Source organism: Polyodon spathula, chromosome 10 (genome assembly GCF_017654505.1).
Source record: "Polyodon spathula isolate WHYD16114869_AA chromosome 10, ASM1765450v1, whole genome shotgun sequence".
NCBI classification, from domain to species: Eukaryota; Metazoa; Chordata; class Actinopteri; order Acipenseriformes; family Polyodontidae; genus Polyodon; species Polyodon spathula.
In genome coordinates, this window is record NC_054543.1 from 17,553,826 (window position 1) to 17,573,892 (window position 20,067).

Here is a 20,067-nt window from a genome sequence, read left to right on the forward strand (position 1 = left end):
TGGTAGACCCACAGAAATGGAATTCTGACGCGCACTTTTGTCTGGTGGACTTGTATGTTGTCCCGTTTGTTTGTCTTGTCTGTCTTGTGCTGTGCATGTTACATGTACTGTTCAAGGTGCCACCTTGGAAGCAGACCAACCTTCTGCCATCACTCAGAATAGGGAAAGGAGCAGGGATAGTTGGTTAGTCGGTAGAGTAGGTGGGAGCAGCAGGGGGAGATATAAGTACTGGAGTTTGAGAGGGAGTCAGGAGGTGCAGAGTGAGAGCAGCAGGAATGGGAGTGGTAGATGGAGATCGGTCCAGGCGCGGAGAGGAGGCTAGCTGCAGGACCAGAGATAGAATGGGGTGTGGGGTTCAGGCTTGGAGAGGGGCTAGCCACGGAATCCTGCCGCGTTGTGACCGCGAAGCCCAGGGGAGAGATGGCCTGTGAGATAGGGCCTGTGTGAGTCAGGGTGAGAGAACGGAGCCAGGAGTAGAATAGAGAGAGAGCGGGGGAGTTGAGTGAGGAAGGGTGGTTTATTGTTTTTGTGGCGTGGTCTCAGCCGTAACAGGGACCGTTGTGAATTTTAACCAATAAATTGGTTTATTTGTTGCACCTGAAAAAGTGTCTCCGTCTTCTGCTTTACCTTCCGAGGGCACGGGTTGTTACTATATATATAATAAACCCCCATTCCACTTGCAGCCAATTCACTTTGAATATCTTTAATAGTCAATCTCGAATTGTTATTAAACTTCTTCACAATTTTTTAACTTGTTCTTGGTGAAACAACCTTCTTTTTTCCAGACCGAGGGAACATTGTGACAGCACCATGAGTCTTGTACTTCTTGATAATAGTAACAATACTTGAAATTGGGATACTCAAATGCTGGGAAATATTCTTGTATCCTTCTCCAGCTTTATGACAATAAATAGTTTTCTGCCTAAGGTCTTGAGATAGTTCTTTACTTTTTCCCATATTGACTTATTGGTAAAGACAGCAATCATCTTCAGCCTAACCCTTGTATACTCTCTAAGAATGTTCACCTACAATCAAACATCTTTTATACTTTTCTAGAATTAGGCTCTGTATTATCATATTGACATTTCTAGCACTTTGTACACAATACTATCATAGCATCAAAGGGTAGGAATACTTTGGAGATTTTTTGGGATTTTTTGGTTTTTGTACTGCGTTTTAATTCTTTAACGAATTGGATAAAGCAAAGGCAGAATACTGCATACATGAGACTAACGGGTACATGAAATTCTCTTTATATAACAATCATCTCATGAATTTACTCCAATCTATCATTCATTTTGATTTTCCTTTTGCTATAACGCACACCTTCATATAATGAACAAAAAGCTTGAATCCTAAGAGGTTCATTATAGTGAGGGTTTATATATATATCCATTTAACAAGGAGGAATTTAAACAAGACCTTATTACAAGGACATTTTTTTAGTGACATTTAAGAATAACCTTTATTCAGGATTGTTTTACTGTCAAACTGCTGTTCCTTTTACTAACCCATCAGAAAATTCTCTGCTATGCAGTGTATTGATTTTTTTTTGAGATAGTGTAACATCAAGGGCAGTAGCTGGCAATACCAGTAGTGTAAACCAGCTGTTATTTTAATAGCTATATATATAATATATATATATATATATATATATATATATATATATATATATATATATATATATATATATATATATATATACAGTGCCTTGCAAAAGTATTCAGACAACTGACCAATTCTCTCATATTACTGAATTACAAATGGTACATTGAAATTTTGTTCTGTTTGATATTTTATTTTTAAGCACTGAAATTCAGAATCAATTATTGTAAGGTGACATTGGTTTTATGTTGGGAAATATTTAAAAAAAAATTTAAAAACTGAAATATTTTGCTTGCATAAGTATTCAATCCCGGTGCTGTGGAAGCTCCCAGTTTGCAACGATGAAAGAAATTGCCCTAACCAGGGCACAATTACTTTACCATTGGCCTCCACCTGTGAACCATTAAAGTTGCTGTCACATTTTCTGGATAAAAACCCCACTGTTGAAGGATCATTGGTAAGGCTGTGAATCTGAAGGAAAATGAAGACCAAAGAGCATTCTACAGAAGTTAGAGATAAAGTAATACAAATGCATAGATTAGGGAAAGGGTACAAAATAATATCCAAGTGATTGGATATCCCAGTGAGCATAGTTGGATCAATAATCAGGAAGTGGAAGCTGCATCACACCACCCAGGCACTGCCAAGAAATGGCCATCCCTCAAAACGCAGAGCTCAAACAAGGAGACTTGTGAGAGAAGCCACAAATAGGCCAACAATCCCTTTGAAGGAGCTACAGAGTTCAGTGGCTGGGAGTGGAGTAATGGTGCACCAGTCAACCATATCAAGAGCTCTGCATAACACTGGCCTGTACGGGAGGGTGGCAAGAAAGAAACCGTTACTCAAAAAGTATCATCTGAAAGCATGTCTGGAGTTTGCCAGAAAGCATGAGAGTGACCCAGCTGCGATGTGGGAAAAGGTTTTGTGGTCAGATGAGACCAAGATAGAGCTTTTGGCCAAAACTCTATGTGTAGCGCAAACCTAACACTACCCATGCCTCAAGACACACCATTCCTACAGTGAATTATGGTGGTGGCAGCATCATGCTGTGGGGATGCTTCTCATCAGCAGGGACTGGGCATCTTGTTGCAATTGAAGGAAGAATGGATGGAGCAAAATACAGGAAAATACTGCAAGAGAATCTGCTTCAGTCCGCTAAAAAACTGAAGCTTGGGAGGAAATTCACCTTTCAGCAGGACAATGATCCCAAGCACAAGGCCAAAGCAACATTGGAGTGGCTCAAGAACAAAAAGGTGAATGTCCTACAGTGGCCCAGTCAAAGTCCTGATCTCAATCCCATTGAGAATCTGTGGCACTATTTGAAAATTGCATTCCACAAGCGTTGTCCAACCAACCTGAACAACCTGGAGCAAATCTGCCAAGAAGAATGGGCCAAAATCACTCCGACACTGTGTGCAAAGCTGGTACATACTTACCCCAAAAGACTTAAAGCTGTTATTGCAGCGAAAGGTGGCTCTACCAAATATTAATATGTGGGGGTTGAATACTTATGCAAGCAAGATATTTCAGTTTTTTATTTTTCTTAAAAATATTTCCCAACATAAAACCAATGTCACCTTACAATAATTGATTTTGAGTTTAAGTGTTTTAAAAAAAAATATCGAACAGAACGAAATTTCAATGTACCATTTGTAATTCAGTAATATGAGTGAATTGGTCAGGGGTCTGAATACTTTTGCAAGGCACTGTGTGTATGTATGTATATATATATATATATATATATATATATATATATATATATATATATATATATATATTATATATATATATATATATATATATACACACACACACACACACACACACTGTATTATAGTCATTTAAATTCGCATGGATTTTTGGCCCTTAAATTCATCATGCAAGTTGGGTTTTCACTTATTTGTTTTCCATTAGATAAAATACAGTTTGATAACTGTGGGGAGACTTGTCTGTAAGAGCAGGACAAGATGTCAAATAAAAACAACTGTGCTATCATGGAACACATCTTCAGAGCTCATCTCAAAGTTATGCTGTTAAAGCCAGTTTGCATAGCCTGGTTGCAAGTACAATGTTTAAGAAAAACCTCAATTTATTTTCTTTGAAGGACACATGGTTCACTATCAATTGACAAACATCATTGCCAGAAATTAACTTTTTTAAGCAAGCTTGGTGTCAATAAACAGTAGTGGCTGTTGGCAAGAACACACACACAACAACAACTGGAAAATGGACTTGCGGTCCCCTTAAGCCCCCAGCAGCAGAAGAATCTTATTATTGTATTCTGATTGAGAACACTTTTCATATCTTCTTAACAGATTAATTCAGCCAAACTTTAGTTCCAGAGCAAGGTACTTTACTCCGCTGTATTTCTGCAAGCAGTGCTCTTAATTAGAATTTTAAAAATGTATTAAAATGTAAATGAATAATTTTTGCTATCTCCTTCTAGACTGCGCTTCACTTCTCACCAGTATTAGCCTCCAAGGTCATCAATGTTGTAGGGCACATGTGTCTGCTTGGCTAAAACCGGCAAGCCATCAGAAGAAAGGGAAGTATATGATTGGCTAATAGACATGCCACTCATAACTAGAGAAGAGACAAGCGTGTGTCTGAGTGGAGAATTTGGCTCGTAAACTATATAATTCTTGTTGCATATTACATATAAACAAATAAATGCATCTGCTTGTAACTTAGTAGACTAGCAGATTTTGTTTTAAAGAGTTCCAAACTTGCCCTAAATGCCTACATGAATTGCAACTTGTAGCTTTGTCACCATGTATGGGTGGGGTTGTTTTTGTGATGTGGGAACTACTTTTTTACTGCTTCAGTCAGGAGAAAGTTGCAATTTAAAACATTTTATTTTTTGACAATAATAACAGTTTACATAATTTTGTGTCACAGAATTTTGATTTTGGTTTTGGCACTCAGCCTTCTTCTCCTGTGTTGAGAGATAGGGAGGGAGGCGAGGTTGAAAATAAGGTGGAAGCTGGGGGGGGGGGGGGGGGGGGGTAAACTCTTGCCACGACAAAGGCTGTAAAGATAGTTAACTGTACCCTTCTTGATTACTATTAGTAGCTGACACTGGATAAAGGTGGATATAAATTGTCTGATAGGCTTTTTGTGATGGTTGCCGAGATTTGGCAACACAGTTATCATATTTTCAGATCAATTTAGAGTTTCCTGTCTGAAACTTTGCATAGCTTAATATTCTGCTTAGAATATTATTTACCAGTAACTAATTTTCAACCATTGAGACTGCGTCAGACAGTCTGGTAAATCAGAAAGACCCATTGTAAAATGTTGTGGATAACCATGGTAAATCATTATAGTAAATGCATTATACGAAAAAGGGAGAAATACGGTAACTGAAATCACAGTTTAAAAAAGCAATGGTAAACTTTTAGTAAGGTGATAATGGTATCCCTGTAGTCTATTAAAATGTTAGCTGTTATACTATTACAACAGCTTGTTCTCTAGTGATTTATTGGTGTGAAAAGCCAGAATAAGATCATACTTTATTGAGAGGTTAATCAGTAGTAATGAGTTTTGCTATGAATGATGCAACAATTTTGTTTATCTCTAGTGTACTATAAGCACAGTCGCAAAACTTTACTATATATAAAGCATCTGTCTACATTGGGGAGCTCTGTCAATTATAGGTCTATACAGTAGCTTGAAGTTTACAAACTCAAGAATAATTGAGTATCACAGTTATAACCAAATTAATAGGTTTGCAGAATACTTCTCAGTCTGCCCATGGTTTTGTTTGAACATAGATCTGCAACATCCCAAAAAATCTCAGACGAGCCTGCGATGGAGATGCAACCTGATAGCTGAACTTGTTTAGTAAAAAATGCAGTAGAGGACTGCCACCTAGTGATAGTACAATCGATAAGAAAAGGAAGCTAGTGTTGTGGTAAATAATGTGTGTCACTACTTCTGAAATGGTAACTGGGAACATGAACAAAATGGACAATCTATCCAGGGTTAAATCAGCATGTACCTATCACATAAGCAAGTATCATAACATTTTGACTTGCTTGCAATTGTACTCTGTCTCAACTTTCAAAGCACTTGGTATTGCCTTTAATCATTAAATTGATATCTCTGAGCCAGGGGTAAGCAGTGGAGCAGTTTGACTGCCACCCCCTTGGCGAGGCTACCGAAGACTATTTTGTTACTTTAGTAACCCTGGATAGATAATTAGTTGCTTCTTCTTACAAAAACAGTGCTACCTAAAATAAAATAAAAAATCTGAGTTATACGCAAACAGTGCTACAGTGCTGCCTGAACAAGTGTGTCAAAAAACTGACATGCAATTTCAGATGCGGTGTTCACAAACAACCAGGACATGCTATGTAATACAGAAGTAGTAGAACCACTAGGGTCAAGTGATCACAACATAATTCAATTTGAAATGAACTGGGACTCTAGGCAAAATCTTGCACAAACAAAAGTGTACAATTTCAGAAAGTCTAACTTTGAAGGGACAAGACAGGAACTGAGAGATAAAGACAGGGCAGGGCAAATGGAAAGTATGATGAAGACATACAGTACAAGTATATACCTAAAATAAGAGTCACCAAGATGGTTAAATAGATCAATACAAAATAAAATAAGTTATCTATGGTTTACAAGAGAGAAGGGAGAACACAACTTTGGGAAAAATATAGGAGTATCCTGAAGCAGGTTAAAATGAAGGCCAAAAGAGATGTAGAAATGTGATTTTGTTTTGGGATGCAAAACAAAATCCTAAAAATTATTCCTATATTAGAAAAGCAAAATAATTGTGAAAGAGGATGTTAAGGTTTTCATCTGATAAGGAGGTTCATACTTTGTTTCAAACAACTGCTGGTACGCTTTTTGGCATAAATCTTATTTCCCCTATAAGGTCAACTGAATTATTATATGATGATCTCAACCTGAAGGTCCACACTTTACACTAAAGCAAATCAGAAACACAGCTAAGAGTTTGGTATTGGTGTGGATTAGGAGTCTGATGCATAGTCAGTTCTTCAATTAATTTTCATAAGAATGTCAGAATTCTTGTACTAATGTTTCTATTGTAGCTTACCAAAGAGTTACACGCTGCAAACACAACACCTTTTAACCATTCTTTAATGAGGTGCTACTCTTCTACTGTGAACTGTAAAAAAAGAAAAATCCCCTGTGGTTATGTAGCATGCTCTTTAATTTATTACTTTGTTATGCAAATTGTATCTGTGACAGGGTACACCCCACCCTGTGTGTATGTGTATTATTTTGTATTGGTGTGTTATTATTTAAAAGTTATTGTTTACGTGTGTAAAAAGACAATGTTTTGTTATTTTTGTTTGACAGCATGAATGGGGTTAAAATTCCCAATCCATGCTAAACTGACGCAGAATGTGATCGTCTTCTGGTTCATTAATTTATTACTGATTTGGAGATGGTCACATATATAAAAACCTGCAGCTTTGGCTGAATAAGGTTGGTGTGTTCAGAGGTGGAATGACTCAGGAGGTGAAGTATAAACAACAAATACAATTGCTATTCGTGCTGGATATACACCAGTGCAATACTTGTGTGTTCCGTGTCTGCTTGTCTGTCTGTTTTGGCCATCTTGCCGTTTTATTTTACAAAGTGTTTTGTTTTACAAGTGTTTTGTTTGTCTAAAACTGTTATTTTGTTATTAAACTCACGCAATAGCACTTCCACCAGAGGAAGACCATCTGTTGCGCTCATCTCCACCACCACAGGAGCTGAAGCTACCTCCCGAGGGTCAACTCCTGTCCTGTCCTGCAACGCCTAGGGCTGCTGAGCCTGCAATGCCTAGGTTTGCAGAGACTGCAATGCCCAGTGAGGCCGAGCCTATAATGCCCAGGTTGGCCTGTTCTGCACCGCCCAGGGATGCCTGTATGCCATCGCCTGGAAGGCCAGTTCACCATTGCCTGGGGAAGCCAGGACATCATGCCCAGGGAAACCTGCTTGTCCTTACCCAGGGCTTTGTTATGTCCAGCAGCAGCAGTTGCACTTCCCTAAATTCTGGGGCTGGAGCCCAAGAGAAGGGCTTATGTGATGTTTTACAACCTCCTCTTGTGTGTATGTGTATTATTTTGTATTGGTGTGTCATTATTATTTAAAAAGGTATTGTTTAAGTGTGTTAAAACACAAAGTTTTTTTTTTATTTTTGTTTGACAGCATGAATGGAGTTAAAATTCCCCATCCATGCTAAATTCATGCAGAATGTGACTGTCTCCAGTTTGATTAATGTATTACTGATTTGGAGATGGTTACATTTATAATAACCTGCAGCTTTGGCTGATCGAGGTTGGTGTGTTCAGTGGTGGAACGAGAGTCAGGAGGTGAAGTAAAAACACCAAATACAATTGTTATTCGTGCTGGATATAAACCAGCACGATATTTGTGTGTTCCGTGTCTGGTTTGGCCACTGTACCATTTTGTTTTACAAAGTGTTTTGTTTGCCTAAAACTGTTATTTTGTTATTAAACTCGCGCAACAAGACTTTCATACCCCACACTAAAATAATAACCCACCAAACTACTGAATCTGACCCCCAACATCTCAGATGTGCCTTTAGTCATACAAATTCAAGACAGTCTACAACCACTGCCATTTTGACTTATAAAAATTTGAGAAGTTGTAGAATACATTAAACACAAGTGAAAGACCATCAAGTTCAGGGGTTGAAATGATCACTGTAGCTACACTGAACATGTGTTACATTAATTATTCATATAAAATTCCCATGTAACGGGGCTCCCAAATGGTGCATCCAGCAAAGGTATGTGGAGTGCAGGATGTGTCCTATAGCTGGGGATCGCAGGTTCGAGTCCAGGCTATGTCATAGCAGACCATGACTGGGAGTTCCCAGGGGGCGGCACACAATTGGCCAAGTGCAACTGCCCAGGTAGGGAGGGCTTAGGTCAGCAGGGGAATCCACAGCTGTCTACGAATCAGTGACCCCTGTGGCCGATAGGGCGCCTGTGGTTTTGCAGTGGAGCATCCAGATCTGTGTTGTCCTCTGGCACTATAGGTCTGGTGGCCTCTCTGTGGATCTGCAGTGCGAAAAATGATGGATTGGCAGGAGCATGTTTCAGAGGACGCGTGCTCCAGCCTCTGTTCCCCAAGTTGGAGGGGGGGTTGCAAGCGGTGGGCCGGGAATACAGATAATAATTGGGCACACTAAATTTGGGAGAAAACCAGGGTAAAAAATTGGAGACGACTAAGTTAAAAAATAAATAAATAAATAAAAATAAAATGAAATCTCTGTGTATAGGAGATAGAGTTGTTACTGCTCCACTTCTGCCTCTTACACAGTAGAAGCACGGTGCACTTAGCCTCTGCTTTCACTTTCGGAAGTGCTGGACACCTGGTCTTCTTATTAAAAAATATATACTATCACAAAGGCTATTATAATAGCACAACAGGCAACTATAACATAGCACTATAAAAACATGTCCTCAACCCTTCCAGGTGGGCAGATTGCCTGGTTGTTCTAGTCAACACATTTTGCTAATGCATCAATATACTTTTACAAACTATAACATTGGTTAGTAGTAAAGCCTTTTATTTTAAAACAGTGCCCTGTCCATTAGTTTATATTTGATTTATTTCAAAACACGGTCCCTGTCCTTGATGGTGAACAGAGAGTGGCGATTCTGCTGAAACAGCTATCCCTGTGCACAGACCTTGGTGCCTCAGCAGCATTCATATCTCCTGTGAAAGACCCTGGGAGATAAGAAACGTTTAACATTTTGGAACTAAGAGTTCTTTACTGTTCTCTCCATTTTGATTGCACCGACATCTGAAGACACACACACAAAAGATAATGTATGACATTATCTATCTGACTGCATAATTAGAATTGCCAAAAGCTGATGCTAGCCAATCACTCCCAAAATGCAAGCAATATATTTGTTTCTTTCCTCTGTTTCTTTCCTCTGTTTAATAGGTTTTGGCTGAAAACAGCTTTCATGTGCGGTCTTGCAGGTGCAGCAGGAGTCCTTGCCAAAAAGGGGGCTGATTAGAGAGGCTGTGAAAACAGCTACACTGTGTTGCTAAAACATCTTCAAGGTCTTTAGCAAAGGATAAATTCTGATGATGAAGTCTGCGTTACATTGAGATCATCCAGCCTGTTAACATGGTAAGTCTTTTTAACTTTTGATATTATTTCCAAACTTTGTTTACATTCATATGAAACAGTAATTTAATATATGGTGGACCTGCATTTTTCTAACCAGCAGCAGTATTTATTTATTTTTTTTATTGGATGTTGTTATTTATTTATTTTAGTTTATGTTTTCAGATTATGTTTCTTTTATTTCCTATGGTGTGTCTTGGGTTCATAAGTATTTGTCATTTTAGATGTATGTGGTGGAAATATAATGTTATAGACAAAAGTAATATTAAGGACAAAAAAATTACTTAAAATGACATAGCAACGTGTTTATAATCTGTTGCATATGATTCATGTTCCATTCTTAAAGCTCTGATTTACAGCAACTAATATATGCATGTTAAAGATTAGTTTAGTTTACAGTGTACTGTACAAAGGTATGTGAGAAGAATTCCTTATTTTATATTTAAAAGGCAAAGTATTTTTCCTAGAAAGAAAAAAACTAGAATTAGTCTTCAATTCAAGTTTGCATGTTTTAAAATGCTGTTTTTTTTTTTTTTTTCCCAGATAAGAAACTCACAGTTCATGGGGAGCTGTGCTCGTTGTTCCTTTTTCCTATGCTTATACCTCTTTGAGAAATAGCTGTAAAGAGGCATAGGGCATGGGAAAATGGGGCGGCAGAGGTAATCCACAAAGCGGGACTTGGAAAGCGACAAGATTCAACACTGTTCAACCTGGTAAAAACTTTTATTACCCAAAATCTATTGCAATTGTTTACATTACGGTAACCAAACAAACACGTAATCTTTATTTTTAGTTTTCATTGAAAAATACACGTATAAACTAGTAAAAAATTCTAACAAAAACATCAATTTTCCATTAGGTGATATTATTATTATTATTATTTATTATTATTATTATTATTATTATTATAATTAATTATTATATTATTATTTAATTAATGAAAATTTTGTGGTTTACAAAGACTTATATATAAACGTTCATACATATATTAATCGTCCGATGTAAAGTAATTTACTTATCTAAATTTATTTAGGACGTAATGTGTCTTTTTTTCATAGGGTGTGGTGACAATTATTATTATGATTATTTTACATATTTTTTATGCGTCCACACACACACACACACACACACACACACACACACACACACACACACACACACATATCTATCTATCTGTATATATATATATATATATATATATATACATACATACACACACACACACACACACACACACACACACACATACATATATATATATATATATATATATATATATATATATATATACTAAACTAATATATATTACTCCAAAGTAATATTATTCTATAAATAATGTTTAGGAGAATATCAAATTGATTTGATTTACACAATTTAAAAAGAAAACATATTGTGGTATTAAAATTAAGTGCATGTGTAACCCTAAAAAAACTGAATTATTTGATTGTGTGTGAGCAAGTACAGTACAGTATAGCACACAGTGCAATTTAAATGTGGGAAAATCTCAACATAATTAAAACTAGTTGTTAAAAAGATTATGATTCAGATAGTTTAGTGTGCATACCTCTAGACTGGGCTCACTGTGGCAGTGGATTGAGGGGTCAGATGAAAATTAGGGACAAGCAGTAATATGTTTAAGCCACTGGTGAATAAGTTGTAGAAAATGTTGCTGTTTTATTTTTTATTATTGTTGTTATTTTATTTTTTTTAACATTTAAAAATGCACAGTACATTCAAAAGTTAAAAAAAGAAATACACTTATCATAAATAGGACTAGGAACTATAGCACCACATAAACCAAAAGAAATATTAACTTTTTTTCAGTAATATTTTGATATTTATAATGTAAACAGACATCAACCTTAACTGTTCGCTATACTTCATAGGCTTTGGTCGATATTATATCTGATTTTTAAAAATGTCCTAAAGTAGTAATAAAGTAGTTTTGCATAAACTGGGCAACTGTTACAAAAATAATTTGCAAATTAGATTGATTTATTAAACAATGCCCTCTCTTTTAAAATCATATTTTATTTACACACATAAAAAAATGAGCACAAGACATCCAAACAAAAATAACATTGCCTCTTTAGGTCTAAAAGTTTTGAATAACTAGTGTTCAATACTTTTTTTTTCTTATAACAGCCATTCATGCAAATACAAATATTAACTAACTTTGTTGCATACCTAAGTAAAGCCATCCAAACTAGCACAGAGAATGCCATGAAGTACTTTATTATTGTATTTTTTTTTTTTTTTCTGATCACACTTGTGCAACAGATCATGTGTGGTCAGTATGAAGTTAACAGCTGGTTGACTGTACAACAAAACAGAATAGAATTTGCTTTAAATAAAACAAAAAAGTTACATAATTAAACAAATGTATGTTTATATTAAAATTGATAGTGATTTACATTATATACTACAATGCGATTCAATTATATTGCACCATTTGTTAATTTAGAACACATGATTTGACTTATAATGAAGCATTGCAGAAGATGTGAAATCCTGATATGGAGTTCTTTGATCTGTTGAAATGAGGATTGATCGTCTGCTAACACCTGCAGTCACCAGTTTGGGAAATCCGCAAAATATATTTCAACACATCAATTGCTTAAAGTCAAACTAGATTGTAGTCCTAAAATGCAAGAATCATAATTGTTTGAATGGATGGTTACACTAGAACAGGAATAATTTTCTATATGTTTGTGTGTGTGTGTGTGTGTGTGTGTGTGTGTGTGTGTGTGTGTGTGTGTGTGTGTGTGTGTGTGTGTGTGTGTGTGTGTGTGTGTGTGTGTGTGTGTGTGGATATTGAAAGAATTTCCATGCTATTCATTAAACATGGGCTTTGCTAAATTAACTTAATTTTGACTGCATAATTAGATAAATAAGCGCTACAAAATGTGCTTAAATATACCATATAATCAAATTAGGCTGGCATTGTTTGGATGACCGCAATCTGTATCTTGTCTAATATTTCAAAATATGAGTTTGTACTGGAAACCAGTGGGTGGTGTCAATAATGCCTTAGAAAATGTGCAATATAAGAAAATTGAGTTGAGCTGCTACCTGTAATACCATTAAAAGCAGCGCCAACACCAACCACTGATAACCATCCAATGCAGTCCATCCCTGCTTTACTATTCATTATCATTGCTTTGTTCATCAAAGAACACGCCTAATGGTTTAAATAGCACGCATGCTGTGCGTGAACCAACTAGTCTAAAACGATCAAACCCATGTTCATGCAGGTCGTCTTCAAAGCTAGTGAAACTGATATTTGAAATGCTAAATAGTCTTAGTGTGGGAAACCTTACAGTCCTGACAGGATCCAGAGTTTATTAATACAACTGTTTAATTGCTGTACACTATATACTATATGTAAGACGGCGATTAACCGGCGACATGCTCTCGTCGAGGAGACTCATTTAAATGTCTAGAGATATGGAAATCGGGGCAATCTTTCTACTGCTTCCTGCATTGTATACACGTTTCCTTATCGTTACGTTGTCTTGGAAGTTGAAAGCGAAGTTAATGGAGAGTAAACAAATATTCAAAAGGCATGCTGTGTAAGTTTTACTTTGGCGCCGCTGGCGAATCTTCAACTTAAATTACTCGCATTCATTCAGCGCAAGTCTGACCATAAATGTATATGCTATGTTAAAGTTAATATGATAAAAGACTAGTGTTATTTTATCTTGGTATTAATATAATAAATAACTGTATCCAATAGCAGCTGGCTTTTGACAATGTAAAGAAAAAAAAAAAAAGTTATGGTAACGCCAAAATTCTGGAAACATTATAAGAGCTTTACGGGAAATATAGTGCTGTCCAAAAAAAACAAGGTGCTGAAAATGTAAAGTATGGTTTTTGTCAGTTAACACAAATGTGTTACTATATGTTGGTGGCGATGTTTGTTTATTGCAGTTGTCTACAAACCAAACGTGTGCAGTGTCTGAGGTGAGATTTGAGACATGAATCGTCCTACTACCGCGGTGATCTCACATTGGATCTAATAGTCGTTAAGTATCAGGCGCCAGTTGCTTGAGGTTTATTTGCAAGTGATAAGCATTTAACGTTCTCCAGAAAGAAGCAGGATTGTTATCTCAGTGAGGTCGATGTGTCTATAATGATATGCAAATTGTATGTTTAGATTTCACTGCAACAAAAGTCACAAAAAAGCTGTAAATCCTTAAAAAGGTTAAAAAAAAAAGGTACTTGAACCAAAAAACCAAGTAATTTTAAACTCTCAGTCCAAAAAAAAGAATACTTTTAGAACAATAATTGGAATAAACATAACAAGGTAAATTATATATAAATATTTTGCTTGGATTCTCCTACTTAGTTGTAGAGATACAATGCATGTAATAAATGGTCTTTTTGTGTCTTTCTGGCCGATTGAGGAATCAGTCTTTAGAATATGTTCTCCTGTTGCTGACAATTTTTCTCTGAGACCATTTTCTCATGTGAAAAGTAAACAAGTACAGTGGAATACACCCCTAAAAACCGAGCTTACAACTGACACTCGTTCAGGAGAACCCTATATTGCTGCTGCACTTCCCATTCAGGGAGATAAATGTCAAGTGTAAGTCCAGGGGTTCGTTTCTATATAAACATACGAATGCATATCTGATACGATGTCGAAAGGTGAAATAGAACAAAGTTAAAATTTTATCTGGACCAAATTTGTCATCCTATAAATTTGAAAGGTGAATCTCACCTAGTTTTCTCACTTAGGGTCTGATTTTCAAAGGGGGAAAATAAGAACTAATTCGCAAAATTATTTTTAACACCTGATTTATGTATTTAAATCAAGGTATTTAAATTTTAAGGGTTCAACAGGTGGATAAATGACACAGCCTTTTAAACTCTTTGAAAGCCATATGTTTAGTGACCAAAATCAAGTTTTAGAAATCACTTTGCAACCTAGTTCTTATTTTGCCCCTTTTGAAAATCATGCTGATGATGTATCTAAGATATCTACAGACATATGACGAAAGGGCATCGGCTCACACAAATTACAGTAAGAGATGTGTGAGTAACATCTTTGACAAGCTGTTAATGAGGATATAATAGCCAAGTACCATTAAAAGAGGGAGGACATCCATCAACTTCACTTCACCTGAGCCATATGTGAGCAGACAAACAAAGATACATCATGTACTCTCAACGCTTCCTTCCAAAATGTATTGGGTGATACTCAGGCCATGAGCAAGGCATCAGTATGCCGCTCCATTGAGAAAGTAACTACTGCCCTTACAAACGCTGAATACATTTGTGGCCCATACGGGAATTACAGTCAATAAATAAAGGTTTTCATTCCATCTGTGCTTTTCCCAATGTGATTATATCTCTGGATGGTACACACATTCAAATAAAAGAGCCTAGTGTTGACGAATATCATTATGTGTGTCAAAAAGTGTATCACTCAATGAATGTACAGATTAGATGCAACAATAATCTCATGCCATTGTGAAATGGCCGAGCGCCACGCACAATGCATGCATCTGGACAGACTGTGCTACTAAAGACATTGGAGACAAAGGTGGCTTCCATAATGGCTGGCTGTTAGGGACAGCGGATATCCCCTTTCTGACTTTTTAAAGATCCTTTATTAAGCATTCCAATTAAAATCAATTAGAATACAAGGTGAAACACAACAAAATTAAGATTCCTGTTGGCTCCCAGTGTAGTATCAAATCCAGTTCCCCATGAAATACAGTTTCCCTTGTTTTCTTAATATAAGACTTACATTATGGGCAACACAATGTTTATTGGTGCTGTTTATTTAGAAAATGTAGATATTACATTTCAACTTGAAATATATATATATATATATATATATATATATATATATATATATATATATATATATATATATATATATATATTTTTTTAAAAAAAAAAAAAAAATTGTCGGAGTGTCGTGGTCCCAGGGTTTCAAAGTTAAGACTTGGAACCCTGACAGACTGTGTCAAACGTTTGCAGTAAGTCACCACGTACCCAAATGAGGTTTTTGAGGCCCAGGGCCAAGTATTCTGGCCTTGGGGTCTGTCTGTGTGGAGTTTGCATGCTCTCATCATGTCTGCATGGGTTTTCTCCATGTACTCCGGTTTCCTCCCACAGTCCAAAGACATACTGTTCCGGGTGATTGGTCATTCTAAATTGCCCTCTGTGTGTGTGGTGCCCTGCGATGGACTGGCATCCCGTCCAGGGTGTAGTCCTGCCTAGTGCCCCTTGTCTGTCAGGTAAGGCTCCGGCTCACCGCGACCCTGTAAAGGATTAAGTGGTTAATGATAATGGATGGAGTTCCAATACTGTTTACAGTACATTTACCCATATAGAATGAGCAAGGCATTTACAGGCCTACCTTTCATAGTTCAATTCAAATGAAATATAGAAACCTGTGTTCGAAATTGGAGGTGATAACTTGTTGTAAGACCTTTCATATTTGCACTTATACATTTGTGATATAGAAACAAGTCTCAGATCTTTCCATGCACACAGATCGACATGGATTCCAATGGAAGTATCTGTTTAGATTTCACAAATCTAAAACAAAATCGTCAGCAAGCGATACAAACACTTGCTGAACCTCATCCAGTAATGCAATAGTACAGAAATCAGCAGGCCATTCCCAGTTCTGATACAGCAGACCTGTGGTTAGTAGTCACCTTTCCACTTTTTGACAGTAGCCAAATATATATTTCAGATACAGTTTAAATTTACAATTTATTGTATATGAAAATGTCAAATACAAAATATAGACAGTAGACGAACTTGCCCACTATTTTAAGAGTATAGATTTAACTTTAATCCTGCAATGTGCATCGGTGTTTCACATAATATATTATAATACAGTACTTTGCTACCATTTGTAGCATATTTTGTATGAAATCCATTCACAAAAGCAAGCCTTTTCATATGCAATAAATGCGTTGTTAGTTACACCTCTACCATTTAGTTTTGTGCAAGGAATGGTGTTCTCCATACACAAATACTTCACGAGTTAACAAATATAAAAACAATAAGTCTCATAGGTTAACTGCTAAAATGTTTATAAAATTCACATTTTAGTGTAATTATATGGTATTTTAATTGAATTTTTCCCCCCCTGTATCTTTATGAACAGACAATGTCAACATTTGCTTCCAGTTTACCTTGGTTCCCACAGACACCAAGGCGCCAGGCATTAACACATCCACAGGATGTGTGAAAAGTTCAATAGCTACATATATTAACCCTAATTATTCACAATGTCTTCTTGATCTCCACTTTGATGGGTCTTTGCACATGCAAATGTCCACACTGAGGAGGTCTATATAAAGAGTCGCTGCCGTGGAAGCCTTCAAATTGAAGACCCACAAGGTTTTGAACCCTCTTGACCGAAAACATGACGAAAGCTTATTCCATTGCGTGGCTATCCCAAAGCCACCAAACCATGTTGATTAAACAGGAGTGTACAAGAAAAAACACAGAAACAACTTTCAAACCTCATATTCCTTGCTTGGTTCAGCCTCGTCCACCCACATCATACCACAAAGAATCTATACAACCAAAAGCAAACATTATGAAGAAATGCTTGCAAGATATGGAGGCGGCAAAACCCGGGCAACATTCACCTGCTCACCTGTTTCACTCCTCTTCCATGACCTGTAAGTATTGCATGATTACTTGTTGTCTAATAATTCCCCACTGTAAAACCAAATGCTCAAGAATTTTAAAAGCATCTTATGAAATATATGCAACATACATATATAAACATTACAGAGTGAAGAAAAGGAATACAACAATTTGGTGCATGAAATACAGATACATTGTCAATGAGGTCAACTTTCTTTAAGAACTGATGTACAAATATACACTTTCTATAGATTGTTAAAGTATCCTGCTAATTGCTTTCCCTTTTTTCTGCTTTGTTTAGTTTCAGAAAGTAACGGAGAGTCATCTGGTTATGAAAGTGAAACTGTTCGATCTGATGTCTCATCTCCAGAAGGAGAAGGTGTTGAAAGCGAACCAAATGTCAACCGGAGAATGCGAACAAAATTCACACCAGATCAGATTCACAAACTGGAGAACAACTTCAGTAAGCACAAGTATTTGGGTGCTTCTGAGAGACTGAAAGTGGCTGCAAAACTACATCTCTCTGAAACTCAGGTGAAAACATGGTTCCAGAACCGAAGAATGAAACTAAAGCGTGAGGTGCAAGATCTACGTCCCGACTTCTTGAACCCTGCTCTGTTGCCTCGGGTGATGTACCAGCCCGTTTCTTCTCTCCAGCACTTCAGCTACCCGGTGCAGCAGCTTGCAGTTCTCACTGACACAGCAGACAACCCAGCACACTGTCTCTATCCATCCTTCAATCATCATGTGCCTATGCAACAAATTATATTCCCTCAGCAACCACTCCACCATCTTCTGCTGGCTTCACAATATCACTATTGAGGACTGTAATATTGTATAATTCTAGTTGGTCCAGTTGTCACTTAATTGTAAGAATCTTACAGTGTCTTGCATGTGCTTGCTATGTAGGAGCATAGAAACATTCTAGACATTGCTTTGGTACAATGAGTATAGTATAAAGCAATACTGAATGTGGATTTTATATTAGTAGTGTTTGAATTATCTTTGTCATTCTTTTTAGATATGCTGATATAAATGTAATTCAGTTTTACTTCAATTGGTTTCAAAGATAAAGTTCCACTGTGTGGATTGTGATTTTTGGCTTGTTAATAAATAGGATGTATGACTGAATTATATATATATATATATATATATATATATATATATATATATATATATATTATATATATATATATATATATATATATATATATATATAGAGTGAATATTAATTTAAACATATATAATCATAAATATAGTTTTTTTTTTTTTTAAGTTTTCAATAAAACTAATTAAAACATTCCTGATTTAATTTCTCTTATGTCTGGAACTGAACATTTTGGGCAATAGTCACCTGCTAATGTTAAAGAACTAGCAAAAAAATAAATAAATACAAATATACAGAATTCATAATTTTCACAATTTTTAAAAAAATGTATTTTTAGAAAAGACAATCCTTTATTAACAGCACGGTGGTAAATGCTTTGTGAATATGGGCTTAATTGTCTACAAATGTAGCTTAAACACTCGAGTTACATCATTTGGGGCAGTGTATTAATAAACATATTACTGTCGCCAAATCTCCAAATCTCCAAATCTGTCAGCTGATTGCTGAATTGCCTGATTTACAGCACTGTTTTTGGTATTGACAGTTTGGTGATGACTTGCGGGTTTGTATATAATTCAAAATACATTTGTGTGCATGTGATGTATACTTTTCGACCACATAGATACCGCTATATCAAAGCAAGTACAACAAATTAGCAATGTTGTATTCTACGCTTGAGTACTATGTATTGTGTAGGGTTTAATTTGAATTTGCCATGCTAGAGTTGGAGGAGTTTAACAACGCATTCAAATTATAAACACACCTTAGTTTTACTCTATACTTTTTACACTACGGACGTTACTAAAATAAACATTACAAAGTGTAAAGGATATGCATAATTCAATTTGTTTAAAATCTGTTGCATGGTATTCATTTTAACATTTTCAAACCTTGATTTACAGGAGTTGAACAGACAGTACGAGTAAACATTTTAAACAATGAAACTAAGCAACTCTTTCCAACTCTACATGACCTATACATGACCCTAGTTCTTCGGTGGTACAAGCACCTTGTTATCACTGGACAACAGTCCAGTGGGCCATTATGAATATGAACTCCAAGCTCAGGGGAAGTTAAATGCACTATTAAAGAACCAGAGTTCAATGGTTTTATAATAAAATTTTGGTTTCACAATGTAGAAGGTCCATCATAGTCGTCAAGATACAGTTTGCCCCTTGACGACATATTTACTGTCCATTATCTGCTGTTTCAACTTCAAAGACAATCTAAAGACAAAGAAACATACATACAATGCAGAAACCAGTGGGAAGATCGCTCTGATTTCCGAATCTGAAATTCCGAAACATTTAAACAAGCTTATTTCACTATAAACATTATAATTTGAGTTACTGGACCAATAGAATTTCAGCACAATGTTGTGCTCAATAAATAAATGGGCATGAAACATTATCCACAATGTAGGATACATCGATTTATATTGTACAAGACCTGCTTGGTACTATTATTTAAAGCAGGCAATACATAGAACTTTACCTTTCAGATTTAATGTTGGCTATTACATTACTGGGTTGAAAGTGATTAGACTAGTTCTCAGTTGACTCATCTGTTCAGTATATAGGCATTACCT

At 36.2% G+C, this 20,067-nt stretch overlaps 1 protein-coding gene across 1 annotated transcript; it reads left to right on the forward strand.

Moving 5' to 3' along the window:
* The first annotated feature begins 288 nt into the window (after positions 1 to 288).
* LOC121321670 (homeobox protein vent1-like) lies at positions 289 to 18,193 on the forward strand. Its single transcript, XM_041260660.1, has 3 exons — positions 289 to 427; positions 7,291 to 7,497; positions 17,673 to 18,193. Exons 1-3 carry the CDS (start codon positions 289 to 291, stop codon positions 18,191 to 18,193), a joined length of 867 nt encoding a protein of 288 aa, XP_041116594.1.
* The last annotated feature ends 1,874 nt before the right edge of the window (positions 18,194 to 20,067 follow it).